Source organism: Scyliorhinus torazame, chromosome 13, assembly GCF_047496885.1.
Source record: "Scyliorhinus torazame isolate Kashiwa2021f chromosome 13, sScyTor2.1, whole genome shotgun sequence".
Taxonomy (NCBI): domain Eukaryota; kingdom Metazoa; phylum Chordata; class Chondrichthyes; order Carcharhiniformes; family Scyliorhinidae; genus Scyliorhinus; species Scyliorhinus torazame.
The window spans coordinates 113,332,469-113,347,126 of NC_092719.1; the positions used below are offsets into that span (position 1 = coordinate 113,332,469).

The window sequence follows — 14,658 nt, forward strand, 5'->3', positions numbered from 1 at the left end:
TCCTTTTAATGTGGAGGGACTCGAAGCCCCCGAGTGCTGAGACCTGGGTTAGTGACTGGGTTTCTCAGTCTTGAGAAGATAAAGTTTGCCTTAAGAGGGTCTATGTTGGGGTTCTCTCGCAGGTGGCAGCCGTTCGTCGATTTTCTCGGGGAACATTAAAATGTCAGCAGAAACAGTATTCCAAAAAGGGGGGAGGGGTGGTGCAGGTGGATAGGTGTTAGATGGTTGTGGTGTGTGAAGATTGTGTGAAGAAAAAAAGAAATGCAACATAGATGTCAACACCTTGGAAGAACGTTCTGATTGAGGGGACACAATTCTTCAAGGATTCAATGGTAAGAGGAGGTCTGGAAAAGGAACCTGAGAAAGGAATACTAGCAACCTGGAGTACAAGGACTTCATTGCCTGGAAACACCTTAAAGAGTGCGGGCAAAGATGCGGCTCTAGGATCGGGCTCATCAAAGGACCGACAGAACCCAGGACCAGTCACACGGAGTTTCTTAGGTGGACAATCATGCCCATTAGCAAGTGATCACTGAAGACAATACCTATACCACGGGTTGTAGCGGTTCAAGAAGGAACCTCACCATCACCTACCCAAGGGGAACTAGTGATTTGCAATAAATGCTGGCCTAGTCAGTAACCCGCACAACCCCGAAATGAATTTTAAAATCTGAATGCATGCTGTTGTTGGTGAGTGTGGTGCATGTGAATAGAAAGAACTGCTCCTAAGTTCCTATATGATAGCTGCTGTTTCACAATGCTGCCTGAGATAGTAGTAAGGAAGGTTGTCCTTTCTCTCCCATGATTGTACACTGCAGCACGCTTGAAAAGAAGGGAAAACAAACTTCAGATTACAACTCACTGCCTGAGATTTTCTGCTCCCATTTACATTGGGTGGGTTCGGTGACAGGGGCAGAAAATATCGTGAGAACTAGTCACGTTTATATCGCTATGAAAGCATACCATGATTGCCCCGCCCCCAGTCAGTGATGGGCCGCAGTTCCCAACGTGCAATTTCGGCAACATCAATATGATAAATTAACATATCATTATCAGGCCCTTACGCCGGAAACATGACCCCATGTTGAAAAATTCAGCCAGGGCTGAGTGACAGCAGAACGGCGTGAAGCACGACTGATCCCTGAAGGTGTGTACCTGACAAGCTGTACTCCGAGCAGAGCTCAGACAAGTGCAGCGATCAGAGAAGAGAAGCTCATGCCCGGGTTGTACCTTTACATGAAGCTGGCACCTCCTTGCACTACCTGGACACTACAATAGCATTGCCCTTCACTGCCCAAGTAGTGCCTGTGTGGTGCACTTGGGTGAATTGGTTTTCTTGCTGTGTGCTGTGGCAACCTTTAAAACTGGTACCCGGAATCATTGAGTGTCTAAGTTGATGATGGAGCAGGTGGTGCAGAGGCTGTCTGCCAGCCATATGTTGTGGAATCCGTGAGTTTAATTTAAGTGCTGGTGGAAAAAGCCACTATTGCTGCTGGCAGCTTCAATGCCACTTTTGGCTTCCGATATCAGCCTTTGTCGATATCAGGGAAAACCCGGCCCACTGGTACTGCCAATGACTCTCACAACCTTCTGCTGCTTGGTATCTGCAAATAACACCGGGAACTGTGAAGACAGTTTCTCACCCTCAGTGCAAGGTTAGTCCTTGATTCGATGAATGCTGGAAAATATGTTTGGTGGCACTTTGGCAGGTGACCAATGAGGTCTGATCACCTCCTGATGGCAGAAGTTAATGTGTGGATATGAATGGATGGGTGCTGAGCGCCTCTCATTTAGCCTGACTTAGCTGGCAGCCTTCTCCACAACAGACTGGAACATTCCCTTCAGGATACTCATTGGTGTCAATATCGATGCACGAGATAAAGAAAGCAACATCCTTTGCTCAACGGCCTAAGTACAAGGTAGAAAATTTGAACATGAAGAGAAATGGTACAGTAATGCCCATAAAACTGTAGAATGACTTTTCTTCCTAGCTGCTTTAAAATTATACAGTTCGGCATTTAGCAACGCAACATTTTCTGTTTTTATTTCAGATCTCCAGCATTCGCAGTATTTTGCTTTTATCTATTAATTGTGGGCTGGAAATTGTTTTGAGTGGTGTGAAGTAGTATCACTAATGTTAAGTGATTCTCCATTGTGTTAATGGAGTTGTAAAACTGTTTATTTGAAATGGCCAAACACCTCTGTTAAGACAACAGAATGATTTGATAAGATTGTTCATACAGTGATATCCAGGCCCTCTTTTTTCAGTTATCATATCTACTTGCAATGTGTTTGATATTAATTTTAACAATGTGCACTAGAGAGTAACAGAGCACTTTACCTGAAGTTAAGCACCCCTGGCCATTTTATTAGTTTAAAGGTAAGATATAAATGCAAGTTCTTGTTTATAATAATTAACTTTTTATAAATGATATTTTTTCAATCCCGAAACACTGTAACTGCTGCTGCTGAGCAGGAACAGGAACTCAGCCCGCACTCTATTCGCTGGTGGTACGTGGCTTTGCCCGCCACTGATGTCACCATTGTGAATCCGCGCTCCACCCTTGTCCACTTTCTGCTCCCTCCCACTGCCTGCTCTCCACTGCCTGTTGTCTACTTCCCATTTCCTCCCCTTCTCTTGGCTGCTCCCTCCCACTCCATTCATCCCTTCCTTCGCAGCATCCTATTGTTCCTACTCCCTTCACAGCACCATCCTGCTTCCCATTCAAGTGGGAGGGAATGGTGAAGGGAGTGTACTGATTGGAGGGAACAGAGAGAGCAGGCAGCAGAAGGTAGGAACTAGGAGAGAATGGCCTAGGATGTCATACATTTAGCTGCTGTTGTATAAAGAGTCAAAGTTTCTGCTCCTTTTCCACAAAACACCTTTAATTTACTTCAACAGACTCTGCACAAAACTCTAACATCACATCACCTGACACAAAGGCCACCTGAAGCCCCTATACATATCAGATAAATTATTGGATACTGAACAGAAATGAGACAACTAATTGGAATGTCGCTCAACCCATTACTTAACAGTCTCCCCTTCCTTGGAGAAAAAAAATAATTAGGTGAAAACAAAATTACAAGAAACTCAAAAACACACACACAATTTCCCCCCTTCTTTTTTTTCATTTCTGTTTCATTAACAATACCCAAAAGTTTCTGTGAGCTAGCCCCTCTTTTTGTAAAACAGTCTGACAATTGATAGCTACTGTCAACCCATTTAATTTTTGCTACTTCCCCTCTGTCCAACATCTGCTTCAAAATTGTGATGTCTATCCTTAATCTTTTTTCATTGATACATTTTGTAGAGTGACCATTTTCCCACAAGGATTTATTGTCAATGTGACATTCAATAGGTATATTACCCAAATCCCCTAATCCCAAAATTTATGTCAATATCTGAGATATATAAAAGGCCATATCCACTGCCTCTACAAGGCTTAACGTCTCAGCAGCCAAAGTGCTTTTGACCACTCTCCTTATTTTCTTTGTTTCCCACACAAGAGGGCAACATTTACCATTGTTCCCCAAAAGGAAAATTATAAAACCTCCTGTGCTTGAAACCCCATCACATAAATTTGCATAGGACGCATCACTATAAACTATGAGTTTCAAGTGCCTAAGGTCACCTAAAATCAGGAACCTCAAAACACACTCCTGCATTTTTAGTTTGACCAACGCTTTATTTGCTCTTATTATGTCTTCCACTTTGGGATCATTCATTTTTGTACTCAACTCTAAGACATCAAAACTCACGTCCGGTCTAGTCTGTCTACCTAACCAATTCAGTTGCCCAATTAAACTTTGCAGTTGCTCTTTTTCCATCTTTGAAAACATTGCGTCTTTTTGTGAAACCCGCCCACGGCTAATTGCTATTGGGCTGATGCTTTCCAAATAAGATTGCTGACGTAAAGTTGCCCCTAACTTAGTCTGTCCGATTTCCAGTCCAATATATTTAAATGCACCAGAAGCCTGACTTCCAACCCTGAATTCATTCCTCAAACCAGAGATTACAATAGCTTCAAAATCACTAGTCCCACCCCACAAAAAATCATTGACATGCATCAGAAAGATTTCCTTTATAGTGCCAGTAAAACATTGCCGGATCTGCTTTCAACTGGCAACAGCCTAACTTTAACAAAACTGACCTTACCGAAAAATACCAGACTCTAGACGCATCATTTAATCCATATACACATTTGTTCAACTTCCAGAGTACCCCTTCTGTGTTAGCTGCCTCTTTAGGAGGACGGAGAAAAATGTCTCTTTGCAGCTGATGCCCCTGCAAGAAGGCAGCTTTTATATCTATAGATTTGCATTCCCATGCCTTTGTGGCTAATAGAGCCAAGAAGATCTTAAAATAACCTTTCCCGCCGTAGGCGAATCTACCCTTAAATCCTGATCTTCTAAATTTTCTTCAAATTCCTTCGCCACAAGCCTGGCCTTTGCCTTATAAGTTCCAACCGGAAGAACCTTTTCCATGCAAATCCATCTGTGGAATAGAGCTCTTTGTCCCCTATCCGGTACTTCCGTGTATACCCCAAATTCAGTCCAACTATGCAGTTCTTGCTGTTTGGCATCTTTGATAACTTTTTCATCTAACTTATTGGAAGTCACCAAAATCTCATGTGCATGTGGGCTTCTACTCCTATTAGTATTTGTAGTCTTACGCATGTTCTGAGACCTTGACAAACTACGTTCCCTCTCCCGCCTGGTATCTCATTCTGTACTGCTACTGCTTGATCTTTCCCTTCTGCTGTGGGATGTCCTTTCAATAGTTCTCATCCTTTTCCTGCGGACCGGTTCACTATCCAATGTACTATCTGAACTGGCACTGCGTTTCTGTGCCCTCCATTTTTGAACTTCATGTTCCCAATCTATTGTCTTGACTCCTTCCCCTGAATGCTGTACATTCAACCAATGTTTATACTTTCCAGTGGCCTTCCCTGTTCTACTAATAACAGTTGCATCCTGCCATTGACTAGACTCTTCAGGCAAGTATGTCACTTTTATACCAACTTTTGACAGTTGTCCTTTCGGAAAAATGGCCTGTTCTAAATCATCAGAAGTGTTGTGTTCCTCTACAGAAACCCTCTCTATATCAGTTAACTGGTCCTTATAGTTCTGTAACACGTGTGTACCAGATGACTCTGGTTCCTCGTCATGTCTGTCTGCTCTGTCTAAATTTGAAAATTTGTAATCTGTACCCATTATCCTTGATGAATGTACCCTAACAGTTTGATTGCCATGTTGCAAAATAATTGTTTTGCCATCTATGCCTATGATCTTCCCTGGGCCTTTCCATTCATTAAGATTGTCTCTCTTATAGTATACTATGTCTCCTTGCTGAAAAATGGTATTTGATGGCCAGACATTATGTCTCAATGCTCTGCGAATTCTTTCAGAGACTTCTGCTTCCAAAAAAGCTTTTCTACTTCTATGTATTGCATTTAAATGCTCAGCAAAGGCAGAGCTAATTGTAGTCCCTTCCCAAGCTGGAGGCTGGTCATCCAAAATGGATGGAATTTTAGGATTTCTACCAAACATTAATTGACAGGGACTATAGCCCCCCAACCATCTGCAATGAATTCTTTGCATGCACCGCCCATGCTGAAGCTGAATTTAGCTTGCAGTTTGGTCCATCTGCCAAAATTTTCCAGAGCATGTCATCTATTACCGCATGGTTTCTTTCACACACACCATTACTAAATGGGCTTTCTGCAGCCGTGTTCAGAACTGTGATATTCACATTTTCACACATATCCCTAAACACATCATGAGCAAATTTTCCCCCATTGCAGCTCCTATTAGACTGCTTGACGGCTCTGGAGCTGCGGATGGACTCACTTTGGAGCATCCGCGATGCTGAGGATGTCGTGGATAGCATGTTTAGCGAGTTGGTCACACCGCAGGTGAAAGTTACTGAGGGAGATAGGAAATGGGTGACCAAAAGACAGAGCAAGAGTAGGAAGGCAGTGCAGGTGTCCCCTGCGGTCATCTCCCTGCAAAACAGATATACCGCTTGGATACTGTTGAGGGAGATGGCTCACCAGGGAAAGGCAGCAGCCGTCAGGTTCATGGCACCGTGGCTGGCTCTGCTGCGCAGCAGGGCAGGAAGAAAAATGGCCATAGTGATAGGGGACTCAATCGTAAGGGGAATAGACAGGCGGTTCTACGGTCGCAATCGAGACTCCAGGATGGTATGTTGCCTCCCTGGTGCAAGGATCAAGGATGTCTAGGAGCGGCTGCAGGACATTCTGGGAGGGGGAGGGTGAACAGCCAGCTGTCGTGGTGCACATAGGCACCAACGATATAGGTAAAAAACAGGACGAGGTCCTACAAGCTGAATTCAGGAAGTTAGGAGTTGAACTAAAAAGTAGGGCCTCAAAGGTACTAATCTCAGTATTGCTACCTGTGCCACGAGCTAGTCAGTGTAGGAATGTCAGGATAGATAGGATGAATGTGTGGCTCGAGAGATGGTGCAAGAGGGAGGGATTCAAATTCCTGGGGCATTGGAACCGGCTCTGGGGGAGGTGGGGCCAGTACAAACCGGATGGTCTGCACCTGGGCAGGACTGGAACCGACGTCCTGGGTGGGGGGGGGGGGGTTGCTCGAGCTGTTGGGGAGGGTTTAAACTAATGTGGCAGGGGAATGGGAAACAATGCAGGACGTTGGAAGGTAGTAAAACAGGGACAGAAACAAAAGGCAGTAAGGGGGAAAGTGTAAGGCAGAGAAGCCATAGTCAAAAATCAAAAAGGGTGACAGTACAAGGTACAGTGACTGAGGGGAGCTCAGTGAATAGGCCCAGTAATACTAAAAGGAATAAAACGGGAAGTAAAAACATAAATGGTAAGCGACGCGGCAGGTTGTTACATGAAGATATGGGTTCAACGACAAGGAAAATTAGGAGAAAATTAAGAGGTAATATAACTTAGGAGAGGTTACTGATAGAGGTGTTAAGATTCAAAACAGAGGTATTAAAGCCAACATAAGTGTACTTTACCTGAATGCTCGTAGTATTCGGAATAAGGTAAATGAGTTGATGGCGCAAATCATCGTGAATGACTATGATTTAGTGGCCATTACTGAAACATGGTTAAAGGATGGTCACGACTGGGAATTAAATATCAGAGGGTATCAAACTATTCAGAAGGACTGAGTGGATGGTAAGGGAGGTGCTGGTAGCTCTGTTATTTAAGGATGACATCCGGGCAATAGTAAGGGATGACATCGGTGCTATGGAGGATAAGATTGAATCCATTTGGGTGGAAATCAGGAATAGTAAGGCGAAAAAGTCACTGACAGGAGTAGTCTATAGGCCACCAAATAGTAACATTATGGTGGGGTAGGCAATAAACAAAGAAATAACTGATGGATGTTGAAATGGTACAGCAGTTATCATGGGGGATTTTAATCTACATGTCGATTGGTTTAACCAGGTCGGTCAAGGCAGCCTTGAGGAGGAGTTTATAGAATGTATCCGCAATAGTTTCCTAGAACAGTATGTAATGGAACCTATGAGGGAACAAGCGGTCCTAGATCTGGTCCTGTGTAATGAGACAGGATTGATTAATGATCTCATAGTTAGGGATCCTCTCGGCAGGAGCGATCACAATATGGTGGAATTTAAAATACAGATGGAGGGTGAGAAGGTAAAAATCAAGCACTAGTGTTTTGTGCTTAAACAAGGGAGATTACAATAGGATGAGAGAAGAGCTAGCTAAGGTAGACTGGGAACAAAGACTTTATGGTGAAACAGTTGAGGAACAGTGGAGAACCTTCCAAGCGATTTTTCACAGTGCTCAGTAAAGGTTTATACCAACAAAAAGGAAGGATGGTAGAAAGAGGGAAAATCGACCATGGATATCTCAGGAAATAAGGGAGAGTATCAAATTGAAGGAAAAAGCATACAAGTGGCAAAGATTAGTGGGAGACTAGAGGACTGGGAAATCTTTAGGGGGCAACAGAAAGCTACTAAAAAAGCTATAAAGAAGAGTAAGATAGATTATGAGAGTAAACTTGCTCAGAATATAAAAACAGATAGTAAAAGTTTCTACAAATATATAAAACATAAAAGAGTGGCTAAGGTAAATATTGGTCCTTTAGAGGATGAGAAGGGCGATTTAATAATGGGAGATGAGGAAATCGCTGAGGAACTGAACAGGTTTTTTGGGTCGGTCTTCACGGTGGAAGACACAAATAACATCCCAGTGACTGATAGAAATGAGGCTATGACAGGTGAGGACCTTGAGATGATTGTTATCACTAAGGAGGTAGTGATGGGCAAGCTAATGGGGCTAAAGGTAGACAAGTCTCCTGGCCCTGATGGAATGCATCCCAGAGTGCTAAAAGAGATGGCTAGGGAAATTGCAAATGCACTAGTGATAATTTACCAAAATTCACTAGACTCTGGGGTGGTCCCGGCGGATTGGAAAATAGCAAACATGACACCACTGTTTAAAAAAGGAGGTAGGCAGAAAGCGGGTAATTTTAGGCCAGTGAGCTTAACTTCGGTACTAGGGAAGATGCTGGAATCTATCATCAAGCGAGGCATCTGGGTGGAAATTGGCCCATTGGGCAGACGCAGCATGGATTCATAAAGGGCAGGTCGTGCCTAACTAATTTAGTGGAATTTTTTGAGGACATTACCAGTGCGGTAGATAACGGGGAGCCAATGGATGCGGTATATCTGGATTTCCAGAAAGCCTTTGACAAGGTGCCACACAAAAGGTTGCTGCATAAGATAAAGATGCATGGCATTAAGGGTAAAGTAGTAGCATGGAAAGAGGATTGGTAAATTAATCGAAAGCAAAGAGTGGGAATTAATGGGCGTTTCTCTGGTTGACAATCAATAGCTAGTGGTGTCCCTCAGGGATCAGTGTTGGGCCCATAATTGTTCACAATTTAATAGATGATTTGGAGTTGGGGACCAAGGGGAATGTGTCCAAGTTTGCAGACGACACTAAGATGAGTGGTAAAGCAAAAGGTGCAGAGGAAACCGGAAGTCTGCAGAGGGATTTGGATCGATTAAGTTAATGAGCTAGGATCTGGCAGATGGAATACAATGTTGACAAATGTGAGGTCATCCATTTTGGTAGGAATAACAGCAAAAGGGATTATTATTTAAATGATAAAATATTAAAACATGCTGCTGTGCAGAGAGACCTGGGTGTGCTAGTGCATGAGTCGCAAAAGTTGGTTTACAGGTGCAACAGGTCATTAAGAAGGCGAATGGAATTTTGTCCTTCATTGCTAGAGGGATGGAGTTTAAGACTAGGGAGATTATGCTGCAATTGTATAAGGTGTTAGTGAGGCCACACCTGGAGTATTGTGTTCAGTTTTGGTCTCCTTACCTGACAAAGGATGTACTGGCACTGGAGGGTGTGCAGAGGAGATTCACTACGTTAATCCCACAGTGAAGGGGTTGGATTACGAGGAGAGGTTGAGTAGACTGGGACTGTGCTCGTTGGTATTCAGAAGGATGAGGGGGATCTTATAGAAACGTATAAAATTATGAAGGGAATAGATAGGATAGATGTGGGCAGGTTGTTTCCACTGGCGGGTGAAAGCAGAACTAGGGGGCATAGCCTCAAAATAAGGGGAAGTAGACTTAGGACTGAGTTTAGGAGGAACTTCTTCACCCAAAGGGTTGTGATTCTATGGAATTCCTTGTCCAGTGAAGCAGTTGAGGCTCCTTCATTTAATGTTTTTTAGATAAAGATAGATAGTTTTTTGAAGAATAAAAGGATTAAGGGTTATGGTGTTCGGGCCGGAAAGTGGAGCTGAGTCCACAAAAGATCAGCCATGATCTCATTGAATGGCGGAGCAGGCTCGAGGGGCCAGATGGCCTACTCCTGCTCCTAGTTCTTATGTTCTTATGTTCATTGTCCGTAAGGAATTTTGCTGGTGGGCCCATTCCTGTCCCTATCCATTTTTCCACGATTTGATCCAGAATTACTCTCTTTTCTTTACTTCGTACAATCGTTGATTGACTAAATCCGGTTGCTAAATCTACAAAATGCAAAATAAATATATTATTGGCTTTATCCCAGATCTTCAGGTCCATGGCCACAATGTTGTTAAAATCCCTGGCCAAAGGTAGGGTTACTACCGCCCGTGCTGGTGTCCTTCTGTACTTCCCACAAACTTCACAGCGATCACTAACCTGCTCTATTAGCTTAGTATAGTCTTCATCCCGTACCCCTATATCCTTTAATACATTTTTCAGCCTCCGAGGAGACGGATGCGCAAATTGCCTATGCAGTTTTAATACAACAAGCTTTTTATCAGCTAAAATCCCATTTTCAACTGCCATTAACACATCCTTAAAAACTCTACTTGAAATATTATTTGTCAGTAATGGAATACAATAGTGTCCCGACTGTGTAAATTGTAAGTCCACCGTCTTTCCAAAAACTGTTGCCTTATCCTGTTCCATATCCAGTTTCATGTGTGCTTTCTTCATCAACGGTTTGCTCAGAAGCAAAGATATCTCACTTGATACAACATCCGTGCTAATGAAATTATTCACTCCGGCAATATTTCAAGGGATCACCACTCTTTTCAGCGACTTCAGAGTGTTATCATCCCCAAACCTGAAACTTGTGGTACTTCCAAATTCCTTAACCTTGTTACGATTTTCAGCATTCAAGGAGTCCAGGTAACATTTTAACCAGTCAATTCCACACACAGTAGATGTGCAGCCACTGTCCAATACAGCACAATTGAAGGATTCTGCAACCAACACCCTCATTACCGGCGTAAAACTGCTTGTTAATCGGACAATGCCTTCTTTCTGGTCACTATCTTTTTCCTCTCCTGACTCTTCCATGTCATGTGTCGTTTCAAACACTCTTATAACGTGAAAGCATAATGGTATTGAGAGTCACATCGAAAACATCGATTTATCATGCCCCGTGCATTTCTGGGGTTCATCTTCCTATCATAGGTTCTAACTGGGTTTCTGTCTTCATAATTTCCGGGTCCCGATGTCCTTCTATTGTCTTGGAACCTGTTTGTAGCCGTACAATTTCGCCATCCTGTTAGTAGTGTACCTTCCATATTCTGCTTTATTACAGGCTGACCTATTTGGGTCATCAGAGCCATCGGAATCAAATGTTTCCCCAGAAACTTTTTTAAAGCTTCTGTCATCTGATCGAATAAGGTACCCTTATCTGCAAACTGAACTCCTGTCAAAACCAGGAGCCTATCCATGTTGCTCTCTCTAGCACAGTCAAGTAATTTAAAGGCCAACACAGACTGTGGAAATTCCAGGTTGTGTTTCTGCAGCCTTTTATATAGTCTGCTAAATTCCATTATATAGTCTTCAATGGCGAAATCCTCTATTTTCCGGAACCTATCAAAATCCGACCATGCTTCATACGCACTTAACAAGTCATCTTTATAAATTCTATCCATATAACGTAATAGAGTCTGCAGACCTTCTTCTGAGTCTAACTTTTCCAATTCCAGCTCAGGAAACACTTTGCTCTGGATTTTACTGTCATAAGGGAGAGAAAGAGCCAAAGCCATACCTTGTTTTCTCTTTCCCAAGGCAGTTACCTTAGTCCACATAACTACTGCACTTCTCCATTGGTCGTACGATCCCCTTTCAGAAAATAAGTCATATCCAGCCATCTTTATCCTAGGTTCAGCCATATACCTTTGGCTTATTTTTTCTTCTCACTCACTCCTTGGTTTGGTCTGGAAAAGTTGTATCTTTCAACCCTTCACATTTGCACAGCAATCGTCCTTTGCTACCATTTGTTATACGTTTAGCTGCTGCTGTATAAAGAGTCAAAGGTTCTGCTCCTTTTCCACAAAACACCTTTAATTTACTTCAACAGACTCTGCACAAAACTCTAACATAACATCACCTCACACAAAGGCCACCTGAAGCCCCTTTACATATCAAAGAACAAAGCACAAAGAAAAGTACAGCACAGGAACAGGCCCTTCGGCCCTCCAAGCCCATGCCGACCATGCCGCCTGACTAAACTACAATCTTCTACACTTCCTGTGTCTGTATCCCACTTTTCCCATCCTATGCATGTATTTGTCAAGATGCCCCTTAAATGTCACTATCATTCCTGCTTCCACCACCTCCTCCGGCAGCGGGTTCCAGGCACCCACCACCCTCTGTGTAAAAAAACTTGCCTCGTACATCTACTCTAAACCTTGCCCCTCGCACCTTAAACCTATACCCCCTAGTAATTGACCCCTCTAACCCTGGGGAAAAGCCTCTGACTATCCACTCTGTCTATGCCCCTCATAATTTTGTAGACCTCTATCAGGTCGCCCCTCAACCTCCGTCGTTCCAGTGAGAACAAACCGAGTTTATTCAACCGCTCCTCATAGCTAATGCCCTCCATACCAGGCAACATTCTGGTAAATCTTTTCTGCACCCTCTCTAAAGCCTCCACATCCTTCTGGTAGTGTGGCGACCAGAATTGAACACTATACTTCAAGTGTGGCCTAACTAAGGCTCTATACAGCTGCAACATGACTTGCCAATTCTTATACTCAATGCCCCAGCCAATGAAGGCAAGCATGCTGTATGCCTTCTTGACTGCCTTCTCCACCTGTGTTGCCCCTTTCAGTGACCTGTGGATCTGTACAGCTAGATCTCTCTGACTTTCAGTACTCTTGAGGGTTCTACCATTCACTGTATATTCCCTATCTGCATTAGACCTTCCAAAATGCATTACCTCACATTTGTCTGGATTAAACTCCATCTGCCATCTCTCCGCCCAAGTCTCCAAACAATCTAAATCCTGTTGTATCCTCTGACAGTCCTCATCGCTATCTGCAATTCTACCAACCTTTGTGTCGTCTGCAAACTTACTAATCAGACCAGTTACATTTTGCTCCAAATCATTTATATATACTACAAACAGCAACGGTCCCAGCACTGATCCCTGCGGAACACCACTAGTCACAGCCCTCCAATTACAAAAGCATCCTTCCATTGTTACTCTCTGCCTTCTATGACCTAGCCAGTTCTGTATCCACCTTGCCAGCTCACCCCTGATCCCGTGTGACTTCACCTTTTGTACTAGTCTACCATGAGGGACCTTGTCAAAGGCCTTACTGAAGTCCATATAGACAACATCCACTGCCCTACCTGCATCAATCATCTTTGTGACCTCTTCAAAAACTCTATCAAGTTAGTGAGACACAACCTCCCCTTCACAAAACTCTGCTGCCTCTCACTAATACGTCCATTTGCTTCCAAATGGCAGTAGATCCTGTCTCAAAGAATTCTCTCCAGTAATTTCCCTACCACTGACATAAGGCTCACCGGCCTGTAGTTCCCTGGATTATCCTTGCTACCCTTCTTAACCAAAGGAACAACATCAGTGTCAATTATTGGATACTTAATATAAATGAGACAACTAATTGGAATGTCTCTTAACCCATTACTTAACATAGGAATTGGCCAAGAAATGAGGATGTGGGAGGGAGCAGCAGGGGGAGATGTGGCAACGTGTCAGGGAGGAAGCAGCGAGGGGAGTGGTCGAGGACGTAGGAAGCAGGAGAGAAAAATAGGGGAACAGGAAATGGGAGGGAGAATGTAGGAAGTGGGATGCAGCAGTGAAGGAAACGGCGAAGAGAGCAGGAGGGAGTGGAAGGAAGTGACGAAAAGAGTGGGAGGAAGCTCAAAACAGGAGGGATCGGCAAAGAGAGCAGGATGAAATGAGAAGTGAGAATGCGCTGTTGGAAAGCAGGAGAGAACAGTGGCAGAAAGCAGGCAGTGCAGGAGGCAGACAACCAGGGTGGAAGGAAGTAGGGACTGAGACAGAGAGAGAACAATATTATGTGTTTTCTTCTCTCTTTGCTCTGCACTATTTTTGATGCAGGAAGCTGCCTGGGACAAAGCTGTCAGTGACATCACAGGCACTGCAACTGCACATGTTAAGAATGCGCCTTTGACGGTTGTGGCATTGAGAAAGATACCTGTGTGTCCACAAAGAGGAAGGTGAGCTGCTGGTACTGTATTCCGGCTTTCATCAGAATCCCTTTGATGTCTTCTCTCCATTCTGCTGGTCCGTAATTTTTGGCAAGTTCAATTTGAAAACATTCAAATTCAGCCCTAGCAGAAAAAAAGTAGATTTTTTAAAAAAAATCACAACAAAAAAGATCTTTTAATTTCTCACATTGGCAAGTTGGCACATACATAATTTCACTTTCAAATTACTTTACATAAATTCAGGGCGTGGAGGCATACAACAGTAAATACTCTGAAACCCACTTCAGTTGAAATATAGGAAGAGCAAATTCAGGACGTTAATAGATAAGTGTTCTGCTTAGCATGGGCTTAAATGTTGACTAGTACCATTCAGGTGTGAGAGCATAATCCAGGTTACTTCACAACTATGGGCTCCGTTTATAGCCCTAACTTGCTGAGAGCCCATCATGTGATTTTTGATCTAATGCTTCTGCCTCAGAAAAACATTCTCACATGTATTCAAGGAAGAGTTAAGGAACAATATTAATGCAGTGCTGTCCCAATTACTTCAACAGTATCATTGTTTTTTTTATAAATTTAGAGTATCCAATTCTTTTTGTCCAATTAAGTGAGGTCAATTCACCTACCCTGCACATCTTTGGATTGTGGGAGTGAAACCCACAGACACGGGAAGAATGTGCAAA

At 43.3% G+C, this 14,658-nt stretch overlaps 1 protein-coding gene across 1 annotated transcript in view; it reads right to left on the minus strand.

Moving 5' to 3' along the window:
- dnah1 (dynein, axonemal, heavy chain 1) overlaps positions 1-14,658 on the minus strand; it is a 1,119,271-nt gene that overhangs the window by 406,746 nt on the left and 697,867 nt on the right. Inside the window, exon 49 of the mRNA XM_072472076.1 lies at positions 13,963-14,098. Within this exon, the coding sequence (XP_072328177.1) occupies positions 13,963-14,098 (136 nt within the window). The remainder of the gene's footprint in view (positions 1-13,962; positions 14,099-14,658) is intronic.